At 44.4% G+C, this 22,787-nt stretch overlaps 1 protein-coding gene across 1 annotated transcript in view; it reads left to right on the top strand.

Moving 5' to 3' along the window:
- Positions 1–1,199: 1,199 nt before the first annotated feature.
- The window catches only part of RFTN2 (raftlin family member 2), a 100,464-nt gene continuing 78,876 nt past the window's right edge, over positions 1,200–22,787 (top strand). Inside the window, exon 1 of the mRNA XM_056534987.1 lies at positions 1,200–1,543. Coding sequence (XP_056390962.1) covers positions 1,405–1,543 — 139 coding nt within the window. The 5' untranslated portion in view covers positions 1,200–1,404. The remainder of the gene's footprint in view (positions 1,544–22,787) is intronic.

Raw genomic sequence — 22,787 nt, 5'->3', positions numbered from 1 at the left:
CAATTACCATACATAGTACAGTGATCCCTCAACTTACAATGGTCTCAACATACAATATATTCAACATACATTGGTCTTTTCTGGACCATTGTAACTTGAAACTAAACTCGACATATAATGCTACAGACAGTCCAGATCTGCAAAATGTGTCAATGGCTGGAAGAACCGACCAATGGGAATGGGGCATTTCACTGGTAAAACCCATGTATTCCTAAAGTGCATGCACTGACTGGCTGTCTGGTAGCGCCCCCTACAGTACAGGGAGGTACTACATGTTCTGTACTACTCTTTACCTGTGCAAGGGATAGCTGCTCCAGGTAGGGGTAGCTCCAATTAACTTTTTTTTGGGACACTGTGTGTACTGTACAGGACCATGAAGAAGCTACTGTCCTCTACATAGACAGTGTTTTACAGCTCCCATCATCTCTTTCTTACTTTTATATGTAAGGACTTGCTTTATCTGTATTAGTTATATACTTATTTTTCTTTAATTCTCACTTTTTCCTATTTTTGGATCGCATTTATGGGGCTTCAGAACCAATTACCAGGTTTCCATAGAGGTATAGTCAACGTACAATGGTTTCAACAAACAATGGCTGTCCTGTAACCAATTAATATTGTAACTTGAGGGATCACTGTAGTGATTTTTATTTTCTACATTTTTGTATAATTTTATATTGTTCATAATTTAAATTTGAATGACTTTTTATTATCACTTTGTATCATTTAAAGTTTAAAATACAGGCTTCCAAAGAAAACTAAGACAGTTTCTATACAATTGTATCACATGTACAGAGACAGTATCACTGGCATTCATAAGATTATTGAATAATTAATAATAATTATAAATCAGTGTTATCAGTATTATGTTATTACTGTAGGGCAATTTTCCAGAATTTTCCTCACTACCATGTCATGGATACTAAATAACTAGTTATTCAGCTGCTTATGAATTATAATTAACTTACTGTGTGTTTTTTAGGTAAAGACATTTTCCCCATAGCTGAAGAACTGAATGAAAAGTCTTCTGAAAATCATCTCCCTTATAAGTCAGCTCTTAATTGCCTTTCCAAATGCTAGCCAAAAGGGGAGTACACATGGAAGGACAAAGAACTATTGGTGTCTGCAGCTCAGAAAAAAGTCTAGAGGGCTGGCTGTAATTTGACGTGGCATGAAAAGTCTTCTCTAAACTCTTTGAATGTCTGTGAGCTGAATTGAACAGCTCTCCCACAGAGCCTGCATGAGAAATAAGGAAAAGCTATGCTTCTGAAAATGATCAGAGTAGATTATCGTGATGTGCTACTTTTCAGGATGAAATATGACTAAATTTATATTGAAGAGCATTCTTTCAGAGTGGTCAGCAGTAATTTCTCTTGTGTGAGTTTACGGAAAGCAAGTTTTGCCATGGGGTGTGGACTTAGGAAGCTGGAAGATTCCGATGACAGCAGTCCTGGAAAAATATTCTCAACCTTAAAAAGGCCCCAAGTGGAAACAAAAAATGACTTGGCGTATGAATATGTCTTACTAGACTTCTCTTTAGAAGGTAAGTTAGAGTATAATATAAATTACATTGTTATAACTCTCTAAGTGTGTTTATAGTCTATGGACTTGTTTGGTCCATACAGTAACTTGTAAGTGAACAGATCACTTTTATGTTTTTATATAATGCTCAACAAAACACCCTAAAGCTCTATGCAATGTTGAAATGTTCAATGCCTTATATGAAAATATACTCTATGTTATGCTTTCAGTCTATTCACAGGGCTTTATTTACCTGGCAGAGGCCAAAAGGGTGTCCTTTTGGCCTTTACTGGGGTGGTATGTATCTGCATACTTTCTTTCAACTGCATAGGAAAGCACAGCATACTGCACTTCTCTGTACAGCAGCCTACCACCGAAAAATTGTGTTATGGGATTTCTTTACAATGATGGTTAATAGGTAACATATAGCACTGTATTGCTGAGAATAGACCTCAGACAGAAGGGTTATTTTCTTCCTTCTCTGTAAAATGTGAAAAGTAATACATTGTGCAATGTCAATGAGTTCTGAAAATAGTTTATGTTTAGAGAATACATATGTAAAACATGAAAAAAAAGAGAGAGAAAAATATTGTTTCCCTCGCTTTTCAATTCTTTTTGTGCTGACATTATAACTAGAGCATGCTTTGTATGAAAAGCCCCCCCCCCCTCCCTTCAGTAGGATGCCCAGGCAATGTCAATGAGTTCTGAAAGTAGTTTATGTTTAGAGAATAGATATGTAAAACATGAAAAAAGAGAGAGAAATATTGTTTCCCTCGCTTTTCAATTCTTTTGTGCTGACATTATAACTAGAGCATGCTTTGTATGAAAAGCCCCCCCCCCACCCCCTTCAGTAGGATGCCCAGGCCAGTGAAAATCCCAGAGCAGAAAGTTGAAAACACAAATAAACAAGTCCAGATGGCTGCCCCCTGGGAACATAGACTCCTCTGTTCTATGCATATTCTAAACCCTTTTATGTTTCATTGGCATTAAACTATATGTTTTAGAATTGAAAACTACTTATAATAATTTAGAACTGCAAATAAACATTTGTAGAATTTTAGAATAAATGTTGTTTAAAGAATTTTGTCTGCTTCTTATGAAACAGTCCTACATATTAAACCCTCACAGTATATCCCCTAGGCATTTGAATAACAATTAATATTTAGTTGTTTAGTATTGTGAAACTAAAAGCAATTATTCGACTCTGATAGTAATAGAATTTAGAGTACTAACAATATAAAATATATAACAATAATATAACTTGTAATAAGAATGAACCAGACCACCCCTATCCACCCGTATGAATGTTTCCCAGTAAATAGACTCATTGAGGGTGTCCCATTAGCCAGAATCCTTTTAAATTAAGTATATTAAAGGGATCGAAGACAAAACCTGTTCATATACCATATTATGTAAAGGGGTTGTTCAGGAATAGAAAAATGCTGCTTCTTTTGTAAAAACAGCACCACTTCTGTCCACAGGTTGTGAGTAGTACTGCAGCTCAGTGCTATTCACTTCAATGGAGCTGAGTGGTGCTGAGTGGAGCTGAGTGGAACCTGTGGAGGAAGAGTGGTGCTGTTTTTGCAAGTAAGAAGCAGCATTTTTTTTTCTCTAAATCCTGGACAACCCATTTTTCATGTCACCAAGGGGGATCATCCATTCAGGACCATCTTTATGAACATACTTACCAATATGTAACAACAGCTCCTTTTTCTGGGGTGCTGCAGTGATCATCCTAATGGTTTGGGTCCGGGAAGCACCTGGGTTCTGTGTGTGACACTGCCGCTTAGTGAATCGCTGCCCACAGCTATGTCCTGCCTCAATTAGCGGTTTGCTGAGCAGCAGTGTGACACAGACCTTCCTGGGCCCAACAGTCACTAGAAAGAGGATTGCTGTGGGGCCCGGAGCAGGTAAGCGGAGGCATCTCTGGAGCGCAGGAGGTGCGAAAAGATTTGTTTTTTTATATACTACAGAACAGGTTATGGTCACATTGTGTTTTTAAGGTGTATTTTATAAAAAGAGAGAAAAGGAAATTTAACATCCATACTTTCAAAAATAAATGTGCTTTATGTAAGTCTACAGGAAAGTTGGTTATCTTTGCTCAAAGTATTTATAAAAGCAGACATATGTTTCTTATTTGGCTCATATGGCTCATATTTATCAATCAGCCTTAAACGCTAATTGTCTGTTTTTTTCCCATAGCAACCAATCACACCTTAACTTTCACTTTACAAGAGCTTGTTAAGATATAAAAGCTGAGCTGTGATTGGTTGCTGTGGGAAAAACAGACAATTAGAGTTTCAGGCTGATTGATAAATCTACCCCCAATATATCCGTTTTTGAAATGCTGTGTGCACAAACAACCACTTTCCCAAAGACTTACATAGAGCACATAGACTTTTGTAGTAGGTTTGTAGTAGCTTTTGAGGTAGCTCCTAAAAAGCTATTGTATTGCAGATCAGTTACATAAGATACAGCAGCTATCTTACTAAGCCATACCAACCCCCTATTAGGAAGTGGTAAGACTTAGACAATGCTACACATCCGTTCAATGTCATTCCTTCCTGTGACATTACAGAAAGACACACAAAGATACAATGCCAATAGGATTACAGTCATCCTGTATTTATATACTGCAAGACTTTGTTAAACCACTGTACAATCCTGGAAACAATTGATGAAAAATAACATTCTGTAAAACAGATGTTCATTCATTCCTGAGAAACAGAAGTAATAAAAACATATGTGTGTTAAGTGGTGCTCTTCCATACATTACCTTCTGCTATGCCTCTAGCAAAATTCATAGCTCATTAAGAGCTAAACTTTAAAACTAGCAGTGTGCCATGAACACAGGCCATGGATCTGTGATGTCCCAGTATGGGAAGTGGCCCGTACTGTCCTTCTGCCCTTTCAGGCAGAGTCTCTGCATGTCCCCAGGGCTCCCCTGCAGCATACTCCTATTATGTACATGGGTTGTGTATAAATGATGTACTGATACTTTAATGTTTGTACCACTTGATTGTTACCCAGAGGGCTCCAGTGACCAGGTGACACCCCCCCCCCCAAGCACAGCCCCCTATATAACAAGGTGAGGGGCTGCAATGTCTCTCTTCCTCTCTTCTGCTGTATGCTGAGGTCCAGTGCAGTTGTCTGAGTCAGTGTCCAGAGCATTGGATGCCTCAAGCCTAAAGTCCTGCAGCCACAAGTCGGTCATCAGTAAGTCAAGTCATCTTATTGTCAGTCTGACTACTGCAATTCCCAGCAAGCCTGTGAGGTCCCCCTGTGTCACTTGTCACCTCCCTGGGCTATTTGGCTGTACTGCAAAGACTATATCACCTGTCTTGCCTCAGTAAAGCTTCCGTTATCCTTAATCTGGCATTGGTGTCTTCATTGCCTCTGCCTAACCCAGGATCAACGGTATTACCTTCGGGTGATTAAAGCTAAACCATGCCCTGGTGTCACGACAAGAAGGGTTTAATACTATCTGCCCCTTGGGCTATAACATCTGCCCCGCACCTCACACCCCAGATCAGTATTGCACATTCTTTAGTAATGGCTACAATCACAAGGAGTAAACAGCTGTGCTCAGATGTTTTTTTACCCCTATTACTATTATTTGGAACCAACAGTGCCCATCTGTGTCTATACAGAAGTTTTATTCTGTCAATATTTTACAATTTCCCAAGTACATAAGCAGTTAACTGAGGTAGAAAATTATTAAAATGATAATGATATTTTTCTTCTTATGCCAGATACATTTTACTGTTAATCTTAATTTTACTAAGTACTTCCTACATCTTTGCTTCTTCTTTATATCATTCCTTATGATTTTTATTCAAAACCCTTTCAATATGATTTTTATTCAAAATACTTTTTCAGGGCAACACTCAAATTTACGACATACACCTACAAGTCTCTAACCAGAAATGTACAAGCAAGTAGGATCTGCCCTCCTAGCAAAATAGCTAACAATTCTTAGGCTGCGTTCACATCACGACTGTAGCCTACGGCTGCTGGATCCGGCTGGGGGGACAGGAAAACCAGGCGCTCCCGTACCCCAGCCGGACCGGCGCTGAAACACATTCACTTTAATGAGCCAACTGGAGTCAAACAGTGACACCGGTCGGCTCATTTTTGCTCTGTATCGGGTTGTGAATGTATACTACGGTTTTAGGTCCGGTCACAAAACAGGATACGAGGCAAAAATGAGCCGACCAGTGTCACTAAATTTAAAGGGTTAGTACATCCAGAATTGGTTCCTTGCTGAAAGGACCCTATATTAGTCCGGCACTTTGTGCTTAGTGCCTTTGGGAAAGCATTTTATTGTGTGTGCCTTATTGTGTTCCTGACCTCCCGCTTGTGACCTGACCTTGCTACTTAGCCACCTGCCTTCTGACCTTGTGCCTGTGACCTGACTACACTACTTTGCTGCCTACCTTCTGACCTGTGCTTCATGTGACTATGCCTATCTTCTGTGCCAAGCTACATCTGGACAACCTGTGTGGACAGATCGTGCCAGGGTTAGAGACTTGGGAGCCGCCTGCCGCTGCAAGTCCATCCCGCTTTGCGGTGGGCTCTGGTGAAAACCAGTGGCACCTTAGACTCCGCTCCCTGGTGCGGTTAAGTCATTGTCCACACAGGACAGCAGATCCACCTCTCAGTAAAATCCGGCCATGGATCCAGCCCAGGTTCCTCTTCCGAGTGTTGCAGACCTCTCTACTATTGTAGCACAACAGTCTGCACAGATTGAACCGCAAGCGCAGCAAATGTCTCACCTTTCAGCACTGGTGCAGCAACTTCTAGCTACACAACAGCCTCAACCTCCACCAGCAGAACCCTCCGCAACTCCTGCTCCTGTTGCTTCTACTGGTTCCAGGATTATTCTCTCTCTGCCTACTAAATATGATGGAGATCCAAAGTTATGCAGGGGCTTCATTACTCAGTGTTCCATGCACCTTGAGATTTTAACAGACCAGTTTCCTACTGAGCAAGCCAAAGTGGCATTTGTCATCAGCCTCGTTTCAGGGAAAGCCTTGGCCTGGGCTACCCCGCTGTGGGACCGCAATGACCCGTTGTCCTCTGATCTCCAGACTTTCCTAGCTGAGTTCTGCAATGTGTATGAGGAACCGGAAGGGGCTTCTTCAGCGGAGACTGCTTAACTGAATCTCTCCTAGGGAAATTTTTTGGTGGGAGAGTGTGTAGTACAATTTCGCATTTTGGCATCTGAACTGGCCTGGAACAATGAGGCTTTGTGCGCAACTTTTAAAAAGGGTCTCTCAAGTAGGAGCAAGGAGGCTTTGGCAGCTCAAGATGTTCCCTCCTCCCTGACTGATCTCATCAATCTCGCTACTCGTATTGATGTCCGTTTCTCGGAGAGACAAGAGGAGCTTTGTTGAGAAAGGGAACCACTCCGATCAAGGTGTTATCATCGTTTGGCTCACGTATTTCAGATTCCTCTGCAATCTTCTCCAACTTCCCCTGCAAACGAGCCCATGCAGGTGGACCGTATTAGACTTTCTTCTCAAGAAAGAACCCGTCGACGCAATGAGAACTTATGCCTTTATTGTGCCAGCCCTGAAACACTCTTCAATAGTGTACTCTTCGTCCTCAGTGTCCGGGAAATGCTCGCACCTAGGGCACGTAGGAGAGGCGTCCTACGAACTCTTCTTTCTTCGCCTCTGCCTTCCTGGACTCGAGCTCCGCGGAAAACTTTATTGATGCCTCCCTGGTCCAAAAACATCATTTACCTGTGTTTCGACTGGTAAAACCGCTGTATATTCCTTCTGTTAACGGAGAGCACCTGAGGAGTAAGGTCCTTTTTCGCACTGAACCTCTCATCAAGCATATAGCAGTGTTGCACAAGGAGAAGATACAGTTCTTTGTAATTCCACACTGTACTTCTACTAGGACTTCCTTGGCTACAGCGTCATTCCCCTCAATTTGATTGGAATTCTGGAGAATTTTCTTGTTGGGGAATTTCTTGTCAAGATCACTGTCTGGAGTCTTTTCAGCCTAAGACTGTTCCTTTACCTCTTAATAAGTCGAGCATAATTATTCTTATCATGACTTTGCTGATGTATTTTGTGAAAAACAGAGACTCTTCCTCCTCATCGTCCTTATGATTGTCCCATTGATCTTCAACCAGGCACTACTCCCCTTTGGGGAAGAATTTATCCGCTGTCAGTACCTGAGACAGAAGCTGTGCAAAAATATATTCAAGAAAACCTTCAAAAGGGTTTTATCCGGAAATCCACCTCTCCAGCTGGGGCAGGATTTTTCTTTGTAGGGAAAAAGGATGGTTCTCTTCGTCCATGCATTCACTATCGGGGACTTAATAAAATAACAATCAAAAACTGCTACCCTCTGCCCTTGATCTCAGAATTCTTTGATTGTCTACGTGGAGCCAAAATCTTCACTAAATTGGATATGCGAGGAGCATACAACTTAATTCGCATCCGAGAAGGCGATAAATGGAAAACGGCATTTAATGGCCATTTTGAGTATCTAGTTTATGCCATTCAATCTTTGTAACGCTCCTTCAGTGTTTCAAGAATTTATAAATTACATCTTCCATGACCTCTTGTATACCTGCGTGGTAGTTTATCTGGACGATATCCTAATTTTCTCTCCAAACTTGACATTACATCGTATCCATGTCCGCCAAGTCCTGCAGCATGTTTGGGAGAATTGTCTATTTGCCAAGCTAGAGAAATGTCTTCTTGAGAGAACTAGTCTTCCTTTTCTGGGATACATAGTCTCCCATCAAAGACTACAGATGGATCCTGCTTAGCTTTCTGCAATTTTGAATTGGCCATGTCCTTCTGGTCTACAGGCTATTCAATGATTTTTGGGGTTAGCCAACTACTACCGACAATTCATCCCTCATTTGTCTTCCCTAGTTGTCCCAATTGTAGCCCTTACCAAAAAGAATATTAACAGCAAGATTTGGTCTCCGGAGGCCGAAGAGGCTTTCTTTCAATTAAAGTCGGCCTTTGCTTGTGCACCTCTTCTCTCAAGACCTCATCCAGGAAAACCATTCTTTTTGGAGGTGGACGCATCTTTTGTAGGAGTTAGCACAGTTCTGACCCAAAAGTCCCCTAGAGGCAAAAACATTACTTGTGTTTTTTTTCTCCAAGACATTTTCCCCTGCATAGAGAAACTATTCTATTGGTGATCTGGAACTCCTTGCCATTAAACTTGCCTTAGAGGAATGGCGCCATCTTTTGGAGGGCTCTACACATCCAGTCAGCATTTTTACTGATCACAAGTACCTTCTTTATCTTCAATCTGCACAATGCCTGAATCCCCGTCAAGCAAGATGGTCACTCTTCTTCTCTCGATTCAACTTTGTCATTCATTTTCGTCCTGCAGAGAAAAATGTTAGAGCCGATGCTCTTTCGATCTTCAGATGTTGTTGGTCTGGATATTACTCCTCGCCATATTATTCTTCCGGAATGCCTTATTACTGCGGCTCCAGCTTTCCTTCTTACAATCCCACCTGGAAAGATGTTCGGACCTCCTCGTCTCAGACGTCATGTCCTCAGTTGGGGACAATCCTTGCTGTTAGCTGGTCACTCTGGAATCAAGAAGTTGTTCTGTTAATATCTCAACACTTCTGGTGGCCTCATCTTAAACAGGATGTCACAGACTTCGGCAACTTTTGTACCACCTGTGCTCATGACAAAACTCCCTGGTTGAAACTCCCCTGCTATACTCTTACAGCCTTTGCCTTTTCTAGATACCCCTTGGAATCATATTGCAATGCATTTCATCACCAATCTTCTTCCTTCCTGTAATACCTTCATCTGGGTGGTCGGTGATCGGTTTTCCAAGATGGCACACTTTATTCCTTTACCCGGACTTCCCTCGGCTCCTCAATTGGCTAAACATTTTCTCAAACTAATTTTTTGTCTACATGGTCTTCCTTCCCACATTGTCTCCGATCATGGGGTGCAATTTGTCTCCAAATTCTGGCGTGCCCTATGTTCTCGTTTAAAAATTCATCTGGACTTTTTGTCCGCCTACCACCCTCAATCCAATGGACAAGTGGAGAGAATTAATCAGATCCTGGAGGGCTACTTGCGACATTTTGTTTCTGCTCAGCAACACAATTGGGTTGATCTTCTGCCTTGTGCTGAGTTTTCTTACAATCATAGAGAGACCACGAGGTCTTCTCCCTTTCTTGTCGTCTACGGACTTCATCTTCGTCCACCTCTTCCCTTTCCAGTTTCCTCTGGAGTGCCGGCCGTATATACCCCAGTCAGAAATTTTGAGTCCATCTGGCAGAAGACTCGATGCTCATTGCTGTCCGCTTCCTCCCAAATGAAGTCTTAAAGTGGTACTCCGCCCCTAGACATCTTATCTCCTATCCGAAGGATAGGGGATAAGATGTCAGATCGCTGGGGTCCCGCTGCTGGGGACCCCCGGGATCGCCGCTGCGGCACCGCGCTATCATTGCGGCACAGAGCAAGTTCACTCTGTGCGTAATGACGGGCGATACAGGGGACAGAGCAGCGTGATGTCATGGCTCCGCCCCTCGTTACATCACAGCCTGCCCCCTTAATGTAAGTCTATGGCAGGGGGTGTGACAACCACCATGCCCCCTCCCACAGACTTGTATTGAGGGGGCAGGCCATGATGTCACGAGGGGCAGAGCTGTGGAATCACGATGCTCCGGCCCCTGTATTGCCCGTCATTACGCGCAGAGCTCTGTGCAGTAATGATAGCGGGGTGCTGCAGCGGAGATCCCGGGGGTCCCCAGCAGTGGGACCCCGGCGATCTGACATCTTATCCCCTATCCTTAATAAGATGGGGGATAAGATATCTAGGGGCAGAGTACCCCTTTAAGCGGACAAGAGAAGAATACCTCCTCCATCTTTTTCTCCTGGTTACAGAGTCTGGCTCTCTTCCAAGTATATACGTTTTAAAATTCTCTGTTACAAGTTAAATCCTCGTTACCTAGGTCCTTTTGTGGTTCATGAAAAAATCAATCCTGTTTCTTACAAATTACATCTGCCCTCCTCCCTTTGCATTCCTAATTCTTTTCATGTCTCTTTGCTCAAGCCCTTGGTTATTAATCGCTTTTGTCAAAAAGTCATTGCTCCTGCCCCTGTCTCTGGTTCTTCAGATACTTTCGAGGTGAAAGAGATTCTCGACATGAAGTCTGTAAGAGGAAAGTGTTACTTTCTTGTTGACTGGAAGGCTTTGGTCCTGAGGATACGTCTTGGGAACCGGAGGAGAATAATGTTGATCGCAGCCTGGTTCAAGAGAAGGGGAGACCCAAGGGGGGTACTGCGCTCCGTCCGGAATAAATGGCCGTGAGCCCCCCCTCTCTCGTGTCTCCTGTGGCCCCGGAACTTGCGGTGCAGGATGCGCCCTCACGCGTGTCCCGGGCGTTGCCACGGGTAATGCTCTGGCCGTTCTGTCCGGCTGTGAGCATACCCCTCCGGGACTCGCCATGCGGGACGTGCCTGCATGCGAGCCCCGGGCATCTCCTCACCTCCTCCTGGTCCCTGTGCGTCTCCTGCTCTACTTCGCCGGTGTGTCCCCTACACTTAGGGTGCACGCGCCAGCGTTACTAAGTATAAAGGGCCAGTACGCCCATAATTGGTTCCTTGCTGAATGGACCCTATATTAGTCCAGCACCTCCCAATTATGGTGCCGGATCTTTGTGCTTAGTGCCTTTGAGTTTTCCTGACCTCACGCTTTTGACATGACCTTGCTACTTTGCCGCCTGCCTCCTGACCTTGTGCCTGTGACCTGACTACGCTAACTTGCTGCCTACCTCCTGACCTAGTGCCTGTTACCTGACTACGCCACTTTGCTGCCTGCCTTCTGACCCGTGCTTCTTCTGACTATGCCTATCTTCTGAGCCAAGCTACATCTGGGCAACCTGTGTGGACGAATCGTGCCAGGGGTAGCGACCTGGGAGCCGCCTGCCGCTGCAAGTCCATCCTGCTTTGCGGCGGGCTCTGGTGAAATCCAGTGGCACCGTAGACACCGCTCCCTGGTATGGTTCAGTCATTGTCCACACAGGACCACGGATCCACTTCTCATCTGTTTATGTTAAGACCCTTACAGTAACATAAACTTTTATTTCTTTACCCTTTACTGAATACCTGTTTAAATCCTGGCAAATACACCTCCTTATGGGAAGATAATTTTCTAATGGCAGTGCCCTCTTTCAGCAGAGTAATACACCCTAACACACTGCAAAGATTGAAAAACATGGCAAGTGTGCAGGGTATTGACTGAGCCTTCAAATTCCCCGGATTTCAATGTGAATCTGTGAAACCCCCACCTCGCAACTTACTGGACTTGAAGGATTTACAGTTAAAGGGGTTGTCTGGTGAAAAACAAATTATTCACAGGGTATCTTCGGCACTCCCATAGAAATTTAATGGAGAACATGTCATCTGCAGCACACGCTCTCTGAGAGAGGGGATAGGTTGTTTTTCACTGGACAACCCCCTTTAATGCCTTCAATAAGTCAGAACTGTTTTGGCAGCAAAGGTGGCCCACAGAATATTAGGCAAGTGGTTTAATTTTTTGAAACTTTTTGAAATCTTTATTGCTTTATTTATTAATTTGTGATATTTTATTTTCACATGTATTGGCTGCAACTTGACATCAAAATCATCTGACTCTTTTATTACGCTTTTAACCACTTAAAGATATTCTTAAGGACCCAGGGCGTACCTGTACGCCCATGGGAATTCTGGTCCCTACAGCTCACCGGGCAGGGACCGATCCGGAATGCCTGCTGAAATCATTCAGTAGGCATCTGTGACAATGCCTGGGGGGTCCCGAGACCCCCCCAATGTCGACGATCGCCATAGATCGCCGTATGGGTCACGTGTACCTGGAATTAGAAGGTGATCAGCGGTGTACTATACTATAGACCACCAATCACCTACTGTTGCTGGGGGGAGGTAGCGATCATGTCACCTCCTGAGGAGCGCTGCTATTGGTCCAATCACGTCAGACAAATAGCAGCCGGCAGAGGAGGGGTTAATGTCCCCCTTCTCTCAGCTCTGCCAGCCCACTGATATCAGTCAGCGGGCAGAGCTGAGAGAAGGTGCCAGAAACTCTCCTCCTCTGCGAAGATCTGCGCCCCTCAGGGCAGAGAAAGTGGCCTCCTGCCACCCTTAATGCAGGGGCAGATAAATTAAGGGAAAGGTAGGTGAAAGTGTTAAAAAAAATAAAAGTAAAAAAAAGGATTAAAAAAAAAATCCCCCCTCCCCCGACCCCTTAAAGGCCCCCAAGTGTCCGTTACCCATTTTTTTGTGTGACCCGGGCCCTCTTAGAGGTTTAGGAAGCTGAGATTTGCCACCCTTTTTTTTGGCCACAGCGTTTTTTCTGTTGAAATATACTTATAATCACACACCGTTATATAGTTTGCACCCAAGCACACACACAGACACACTTTGTGAGAGTACCTCTGGGTACACTTACAAGTTTAGAGTATATGACGGATGGGATTCCCGTATTGAACCACCAGAATGTCGCCCCATTCTGGGTGTTAGCGTCAAATTCGTTTGGGACCTTGTGCACCCATTGCTGGATAAGGGTTACCACCTTTACGTGGACAACTTTTATACCAGCATCCCTCTGTTTACATCCCTTGCCGCCAGATCCACTTCCGCTTGTGGGACCGTGTGGAAAAGCCAGAGAGGCCTCCCTCTAAATTTTCTGCAGACACCTATGCCCAAGGGCGAGTCCCGTGCCCTTACCTATGAAAACCTGTTGCTGGTCAGGTATAAGGATAAGAGGGATGTCCTTATGCTGACCACAATTCATGGTAACGGCAACTCACCTATCCCTGTGCAAGGTACCACAGCAACAGTCCTCAAGCCCGACTGTATTCTGGACTACAATCGGTATATGGGGGGAATTGATCTCTCTGGTCAAGTCTTCAAGCCATACAAGGCCATGCAGAAAACACGGGAATGGTACAAAAAAGTTGCGGTCTATTTGGTACAGGTTGCCATGTACCACTCTTTTGTACTGTCCCAGTAGGCTGGCAACACAGGGACATACTTCTAGTTCCAAGAAGAAGTCCTAAAGGTCCTGATCTTTGGCGACCTTGAAAGAGCAGGCCAGAGTTCCCAAGGAACTGAAGTTATAGGTGCCAGGACCCAAAAAATGCAGAGTGTTTCACAAGAGGGGGATACAGAAGGACAACACCACTCAATGTGACACTTGCCCTGATCATCCGGGCTTCTGCATTAAAAACTACTTCAGGGAGTATGTTGCCTCAAATGCGACATGCCCCCCCAAAGCCATTTCAGGAAAATTTGCTTTCCAAAAGCCAAATGTGACTCCTCTTCTAAGCAGTGCAGTGCGCCCGCAGTGCACTTGACGTCCACACATGGGGTATTTCCATATTCAGAAGATATGGTGTTACAAATTTGGGGGGGGGGGCATTTTCTCCTATTACCCCTTGTCAAAATTTCAAATTTGGGGAACACCAGCATTTTAGTGAAAAGAAAAAAAATGAATTTACACATCCGACTTTAACAAAAAGTTGTGAAACACCTGTGGGGTATTAAGGCTCATTGTACCCCTTGTTACATTCCTTGAGGGGTGTAGTTTCCAAAATAGTATGCAATGTTTTTTTTTTTTTTTTTTTTTGCTGTTCTGGAACCATAGGGGCTTCCTAAATGTGACAAGCCCCCCAAAAACCATTTCTGAAAAACTCACTCTCCAAAATCCCATTGTCGCTCCTTCCATTCTGAGCCCTCCGGTGCACCTGCCGAACACTTTACATATACTTATCAGGTATTTCCTTACTCGAGAGAAATTGGGTTACAAATTTTGGGGCTTTTTCTCCTTTTAACCCTTGTGAAATTTCAAAAACTGGGCCTACAAGAACATGTGAGTGTAAAAAATGAAGATTTTGAATTTTCTCCTTCAATTTGCTGCTAACACACTTTCTGAATGTCATCTTGACATGCAGTTTTTATAATGGGGTCATTTATGGGGTATTTCTAATATGATGGCCCTTCAAATCCACTTCAAAACTGAACCGGTCCCTGAAAAATTTTGATTTAGAAAATTTTTAGAAAAACTGGAAAATTGCTGCTGAACTTTGAAGCCCTCTGGTGTCTTCCAAAAATAAAAACATTATCATGCAAATATATTGATTCACATATACAATATGTCTACTTTATATCATTTATTTGGTATGTCTATTTTCCTTCATAAGCAGAGAGTTTCAAAGTAAAAAAAAATGCAAAAGTTTCAAATTTTTCATATGCAAATCTAGTAGAATATGTCACGAAAAAACAATCTCGGAATCAGAATGAAAAGTAGAAGCATTCCAGAGTTATAAATGCTTAAAGTGACAGTGGTCAGATGTGCAAAAAATCAGATTTGGATTGCTGCGGAGTATTGTGCTGGTATGTGCGGCTAGAAATGCCGTGAATGGAGTCCTGTGTGCGGCGACCGTAGACGCCTCTGCCGCACACAGGACTCCATTCACGGCATTTCTAGCCGCACTTACCAGCACAATACTCCGCATAAATCCAGATCTGATGAAGGTCAATACTTGACCGAAACGTTATCTACTTGGATTGTGTATGAAATAAATCCCACTTAACCCCTTAAGGACCGAAGCGTTTTTTGCAATTCTGACCACTGTCTTTTTAAACATTAATAACTCTGGAATGCTTTTAGTTATCATTCTGATTCTGAGATTGTTTTTTCGTGACATATTCTACTTTAACTTAGTGGTAAAATTTTATGGTAACTTGCATCCTTTCTTGGTGAAAAATCCCAAAATTTGATGAAAAAAATGGAAATTTTGCATTTTTCTAACTTTGAAGCTCTCTGCTTGTAAGGAAAATGGATATTCAAAATAAAACATTTTTGGGTTCACATATACAATATGTCTACTTTATGTTTGCATCATAAAATTAATGAGTTTTTACTTTTGGAAGACACCAGAGGGCTTCAAAGTTCAGCAGCAATTTGGAAATTTTTCACCAAATTTTCAAACTCGCTATTTTTCATGGACCAGTTCAGGTTTGAAGTGGATTTGAAGGGTCTTCATATTAGAAATACCCCATAAATGACCCCATTATAAAAACTACACCCCCCAAAGTATTTAAAATGACATTCAATAAGTGTATTAACCCTTTAGGTGTTTCACAGGAATAGCAGAAAAGTGAAGGAGAAAATTCACAATCTTCATTTTTTACACTCGCATGTTCTTGTAGACCCAATTTTTGAATTTTTGCAATTGGTAGAAAGGAGAAAATTTTTACTTGTATTTGAAACCCAATTTCTCTCGAGTAAGCACATATGTCATATGTCTATGTTAATTGTTCTGCGGGTGCAGTAGAGGGCTCAGAAGGGAAGGAGCGACAAATGGTTTTTGGGGGGCATGTCACATTTAGGAAGCCCCTATGGTGCCAGAACAGCAAAAAAAAAACACATGGCATACCATTTTGGAAACTAGACCCCTCGGGGAACGTAACAAGGGGTAAAGTGAACCTTAATACCCCACAGGTGATTCACTACTTTTGCATATGTAAAAAAAAAAAAAATGTTTTACCTAAAATGCTTGGTTTCCCAAAAATTTTAAATTTTTAAAAAGGATAATAGCAGAAAATACCCCCCAAAATTTGAAGCCCAATTTCTCCCGATTCAGAAAACACCCCATATGGGGGTGAAAAGTGCTCTGCTGGCGCACTACAGGTCTCAGAAGAGAAGGAGTCACATTTGGCTTTTTGAAAGCAAATTTTGCTCTGGGGGCATGCCGCATTTAGGAAGCCCCTATGGTGCCAGAACCGCAAAAAAAAAAACACATGGCATACCATTTTGGAAACTAGACCCCTCGGGGAACGTAACAAGGGGTAATGTGAACCTTAATACCCCACAGGTGATACACAACTTTTGCATATGTAAAAAAAAAAAAATATTTTTTTACCTAAAATGCTTGGTTTCCCAAAAATTTACATTTTTAAAAAGGGTAATAGCAGAAAATACCCGCCAAAATTTGTAACACAATTTCTCCCGAGTACGGCGATACCCCATATGTGGCCCTAAACTGTTGCCTTGAAATACGACAGGGCTCCAAAGTGAGAGCGCCATGCGCATTTGAGGCCTAAATTAGGGACTTGCATAGGGGTGGACATAGGGGTATTCTACGCCAGTGATTCCCAAACAGGGTGCCTCCAGCTGTTGTAAAAGTCCCAGCATGCCTGGACAGTCAGTGGCTGTCTGGTAATACTGGGAGTAGTTGTTTTGCAACAGCTGGAGGCTCCGTTTTGGAAACAGTGGTGTACCAGACATTTTTCATTTTTATTGGGGAGGGGGGATGTGTAGGGGAATGTGTATATGTAGTGTTTTTTACTTTTTATTTTATTTTGTGTTAGTGTAGTGTAGTGTTTTTAGGGTACAGTCGCACGGGCGGGGGGTTCACAGTTGTTTCTCGCTGGCAGTTTGAGCTGCGGCAGAAAATTTGCCGCAGCTCAAACTTGCAGCCGGATACTTACTGTAATCCTCCGCCCATGTGAGTGTACCCTGTACGTTCACATTGGGGGGGGGGGGACATCCAGCTGTTGCAAAACTACAACTCCCAGCATGTAGGGTCTATAAGTGCATGCTGGGAGTTGTAGTTTTGCAACAGCTGGAGGCTCCGTTTCGGAAACAGTGGCGTACCAGACGTTTTTCATTTTTATTGGGGAGGGGGGCTGTGTAGGGGTATGTGTATATGTAGTGTTTTTTACTTTTTATTTTATTTTATGTTAGTGTAGTGTTTTTAGGGTACAGTCGCACGGGCGGGGGGTTCACAGTAGTTTCTCGCTGGCAGTTTGAGCTGCAGCAGAAAATTTGCCGCAGCTCAAACTTGCAGCCGGATACTTACTGTAATCCTCCGCCCATGTGAGTGTACCCTGTACATTCACGGGGGGGGGGGGGGACATCCAGCTGTTGCAAAACTACAACTCCCAGCATGTACGGTCTATAAGTGCATGCTGGGAGCTGTAGTTTTGCAACAGCTGGAGGCACACTGGTTGTGAAATACAGAGTTTGGCAACAAACTCAGTGTTTTGCAACCAGTGTGCCTTCAGCTGTTGCAAAAGCTACAACCCCCAGCATGTACAGACAGCGGAAGGGCATGCTGGGTGTTGTAGTTATGCAACAGCGGGAGGCATACTACTTTGGCTGGGGATGCTGGGGATTGTAGTTATGCAACAGCTGGAGACACACTGGTTTGCTACTTAACTCAGTGTGCCTTCAGCTGTTGCAAAACTACAACTCTCAGCAGTCACCGACAGCCAACGGGCATGCTGGGAGTTGTAGTTATGCAACCAGCAGATGCACCACTACAACTCCCAGCATGCACTTTAGCTGTTTGTGCAAGCTGGGAGTTGTAGTTACACAACAGCTGAAAGTACACTTTTCCATAGAAATAATGTGCCTCCAGCTGTTGCAAAACCATAAGTCCCAGCATGCCCATAAGGGAATGCTGGGAGTTGTGGTGGTCTGCCTCCTCCTGTTGCATAACTACAGCTCCCAGCATGCCCTTTTTGCATGCTGGGAGCTGTTGCTAAGCAACAGCAGGAGGCTGTCGCTAAGCAACAGCAGGAGGCTGTCACTCACCTCCTGCTGCTGCTGATCGACGCTGCAGGTCAGTCCCGCCGCCGCCGCCGCCGTCGTCGTCGCTCCTGGGGCCCCGATCCCAACATTAACGCCGGGGATCGGGGTCCCCAGCACCCGGGGTCGTCTTCCCGCACCCCCTCACGTCCTCACGAATCAGGGCGATCGTGAGGTGGCACCAGTGCCACCTCACCCCTGCAGGCTCTGGCTGTTTGGGGCCGTCTCTGACGGCCCCGATCAGCCAGTAATTCCGGGTCACCGGGTCACTGGAGACCCGATTGACCCGGAATCGCCGCAGATCGCTGGACTGAATTGTCCAGCGATCTGCGGTCATCGCCGACATGGGGGGGCATAATGACCCCCCTGGGCGATATGCCGCGATGCCTGCTGAACGATTTCAGCAGGCATCGGGCACCGGCTCCCCTCCGGCTAGCGGCGGGGGGCCGGGAATGGACCTTAAGGACTCGGAAACGGGGGCGTAGGAGTACGTCCATTGTCCTTAAGGGGTTAAGCATTATTTTGAGTGCCGAGTCATCTATAGTATTATACCCAGGGCTGCCATCAAGGGGGCACAGCCAGTACAGCAGTAATGGGCCCGGGCTCCCAGAGGGCCTGGACGCCAGCTGCACCCCCTGCAGCAGCCAAGCACTGAAGCAGGAGAGCGCTGGTAAAGCAGCCCAGGAGCAGAATTACGTCCTGGTGCTGCCTGAGCCATAGAGAGGGCCCGTTGATGCCAGCAACATTTTTTCTGAACATTCGAGGCATGCGGGCCCTGTAGGGGCCATGCTGTCTGCCTGGGAAGAGAAGAGCAGAGGAGGGCAGCTGAGAGGGACGCCCCTCCCCCTTCCCTCTCTTCCCCTCACACTATTGGTGGAGCAGGAACAAATTTTTTGTGTTTCCTGCTACCCCACCACAGACCCTGCCTGCAGACCCTGCCTGTTACCCCACCACAGACTTTCAATGCCTGCAGCTGTGTCCCATTCATTAAAGTTAAGTAACTTTCTGGAGAGGGGAGTTGGGGGTGCAGATTGGGATTAGTGGGAGGTAAAAAGACATGATCTCATACAACAGCTGAGGCACCCATGAGATAGTGTCTATTTACCTCCATCTAATTGTTCCTCAACTAGGATGCCTCCAGCTGTTGCAAAGCTGCAAAACTACAACTCCCACCATGCCTTTGGCTGTGTGAGCATGCTGGGAGTTGTAGTTTTGCAACAGCTGGAGGCACCCTGGTTAAGAAACAATGATATAGTGTCCATTTACCTCCATCTCATTGTTTTTCAACCAGGGTGTCTCCAGCTTTTGTAAAACTACAACTCCCAGCATGCTCACACAGCCAAAGGCATGGTGGGAGTAGTTTTGCAACAGCTGGAGGCATCCTAGTTGAGGAACAATAATTATTTATCTATCTTTCTCATATCTATCTAATTATTTATCTATTTTTCTTATATCTATATATTTAATATAGATAATATTCCTCCTTGTATACTGGTATTATTGGTAATATTGGTCTCAGTTTACAGGATTTGGTCAGTAACAGTATCCTGGTAATATTTATAGTGATATTTCCTCCTTCTATCCTCTTTGAACTAAAGGGCTCTTGTTTTTCTTGTCCTGTGTTTTAAAATATTTTTCTTTTATAGACAATGGGTAAGATTGTGGGCGGGCAATGGGGGGTAGACTTTGTCGTGGGCCATGGGAGGGGGGCCAAAGCCTTGAGCTGTGTAAAAATTTCTGATAGCAGCCCTGTTTATACCATAGAAACATATAAAAATTGAAACATAAGGGGGGGACATTTATCAAGGTATTTAGAGCTTTTTTTTTGCTTTCAAAAGTCGCACAAAAAGTCAACTTTTGTGGGCAAGCAAAAAGTTACAAACAGCCCTACCTAAGCAAATTTCATTTTTCCCTTTGCAGTGGTCAGGTATTTATGATGAAAGCCACAGGTAGGCAAATAAAAGTCGCAAACCCCCTTCAAAAAGTCACAAGTCTGCTCTGGAGTACAAAGTGTGACCTGAGTTCAAAACTCCTGCACGTTAGCGTTCATCTCTCACTGCCCCGCCCTCCCCCCGCGGCTCATCTCCCCCCCCCCCACCCCCGCTTATCTCTCCCCGCCCTCATCTCTCTTAATTCTATCAATAGTCCTTGGTCCTATCTTATATGAAGGATAACCTTATGCTTATCCCATGCATGCTTAAACTCCTTCACTTTATATGCAGCTACCACTTAGGAGAAAAGCTATTCCATGCATCCACTACTCTCTCTAAAACGTGGTCTCAAATGGCTGGAGGGGCTCAACCCCAAATGCAGTTGTGCATTTATGCTGGGGGAGCAGATCCTGCCCTTGTAGTCCGTTGCTAGGGGCAATCCCCAGCATAAAAATGCATACTATGGGGGAAGCCTGCAGCAGACTACAAGTGCCACAATAGGATCCTACACCAGATAGATGGTGTGGATGTGTAACAGTTAGAATAATACAGGAATTTAGGTGCACTACTGTGGTAAATGTAAACAATGACATTGGCTATCCCTCAACACTGATGTTAAAATTGAGACATTAGCGTGTATATTCTTGTATGAAGGATATACTTGAGCCCACACACCAACGCCAAGGTTTCTCAAGTGGCACGGGCCTAACACTAACCTACCTGTGCGTGATAAGCAAAACCAGGGGCCAGTGGGCAATTCAGGCAGTGTGGCTGGGCACACATACAATGGGAGGAGGGAGGCAGACTACACGCCCCACCTAAGTTGGCTGATATAGTTGCCGGCCTCACAGATGAACCTTAACCTCTTCAGGACGCAGGGCGTATCCATACGCCCTGCATCCCGAGTCCTTAAGGACACAGGGCGTATGGATACGCCCGTGGGAATTCCGGTCCCCGCCGCTAGCCGGTTGGGGACCGGATCGCGATGCCTGCTGAAATCATTCAGCAGGCACCCCGGTACATTGCCCAAAGGGGTCCTGAGACCCCCCCCATGTTGGAGATCGGAGATAATCACATGTCAATTCAGACATGCGATTTTCTCCAATTCTGGGCTGATCGGGTCTCTGGTGACCCGATCACCTGGAAAATAGGGCTGATCGGAGTTGTCAGCGACAGCCCCGATCAGCCTAAGGGATAGGAGGGAGGTCACAGAGCTGCGATCTCCTCCTATCCCCTGCCATTAGTCAGAATGGAGTTCTGACCAATGGCAGCGCAGGACATGGGGTTGCCATGGCAACCCCCCGTTCTGCCCGCCCCTGGATGTCGAGGGGATCGTGGGAAGAAGATGGAGGCCGTACCTGCAGGAAAAGATGCCTGGGGACCCGGGATCTTCGCTGGAGACTGCTGGATACTGAATCAGGTAGGGAATCGACGGGGGGGGGGGGGGGAATTGAAAGTGAAAGTAAAACGATCTTTACTGTGGCAACCACTAGGAAGGCCAAACTGCAACTCCCAGCATGCCCATACAGCCAAACGGTAGCCCTCCAGATGTTGCCAAACTACAACTCTCAGCATGCCTGGACTGCTGGGAGTTGTAGTTCTGTAACATCTGTCCCTTCAGATTTAGCAATTTTCATGAAATTTTTGAAAATTGCTGCTCTACTTTGAAGCCCTCTAATTTTTTCAAAAAAGTAAAAATATGTCCATTTTATGATGACAATATAAAGTGGACATATTGTATTTGTGAAGAAAAATAAAATTTATTGTGAATATCCATTTTCCTTACAAGTAGATAGCTTCAAAGTTAGAAAAATGCTAAATTTACAAAATTTTCATGACATTTTGGGATTTTTCACCAAAAAAGGATGAAGTAACACTGAAAATTTACCACCAAAATAAAGTAGAATATGTCACGAAAAAAACATTCTCAGAATCAGAATATTCGGTAAAAGTGTTTTCGAGTTATTAATTCGTGAAGTGACGGTGGTCAGAATTGCGAAAAAGGGCTCAGTCCTTAAGGTGAAAAAGGGCTGCGTCCTTAAGGGGTTAATGCTGCCTAGAAAGTGTTCAAGGTGCATTACATATGGAGTTTACACACCTCCAAGTATAAAATTTCAACAACAACAAAAACGTGGTCTCAAATGGCTGGAGGTGCTCAACCCCAATGGCAGTTGTACGATTGACACAGTAGTGCACCTATATTCCTGTATTATACATGGTAGGTAGATTATACATGGCAGATTTTCAGCTGTAGATTATAAATCTGCTTTCACAGCAATACACTGCTGGTATATTGTGAATTTTGATTGTCCAATTCAAGTCAACACACACTGTAAACCCCGGCCCCTAAAAAAAAACTAAAAACGCTAAACTATACTAACCCTAAATAAAGAGCAAAACACGACATGTACATTACACCCTTACACTGTGCCGCCCCCCCCCCCCCCCCCCCAATAAAAATAAAAAACGTCTTGCACTTCAGTTATTCCAAAATGGAGCCTCCAGCTGTCCAGTATTGCCAGACAGCCATTGACTGACCAGGCATGTTGGGAGTTTTGCAACAGCTGGAGGCACCCTGTTTGGGGAAAATTGACGTACAGTATTTTTGGTGGAGGAGGCCAGTGTAACGCTTGCATCCGGGTACCCCCTATGAATATCCCTAATTTAAGCCTCAAATGTGCATGGCGCTCTCTCACTTAAGAGCCCTGTTGTATTTCAAGGCAACAGTTTAGG

The sequence above is a fragment of the Hyla sarda genome, chromosome 8 (genome assembly GCF_029499605.1).
Source record: "Hyla sarda isolate aHylSar1 chromosome 8, aHylSar1.hap1, whole genome shotgun sequence".
NCBI lineage: Eukaryota > Metazoa > Chordata > Amphibia > Anura > Hylidae > Hyla > Hyla sarda.
This window is presented reverse-complemented; position numbering and strand designations above follow the sequence as displayed.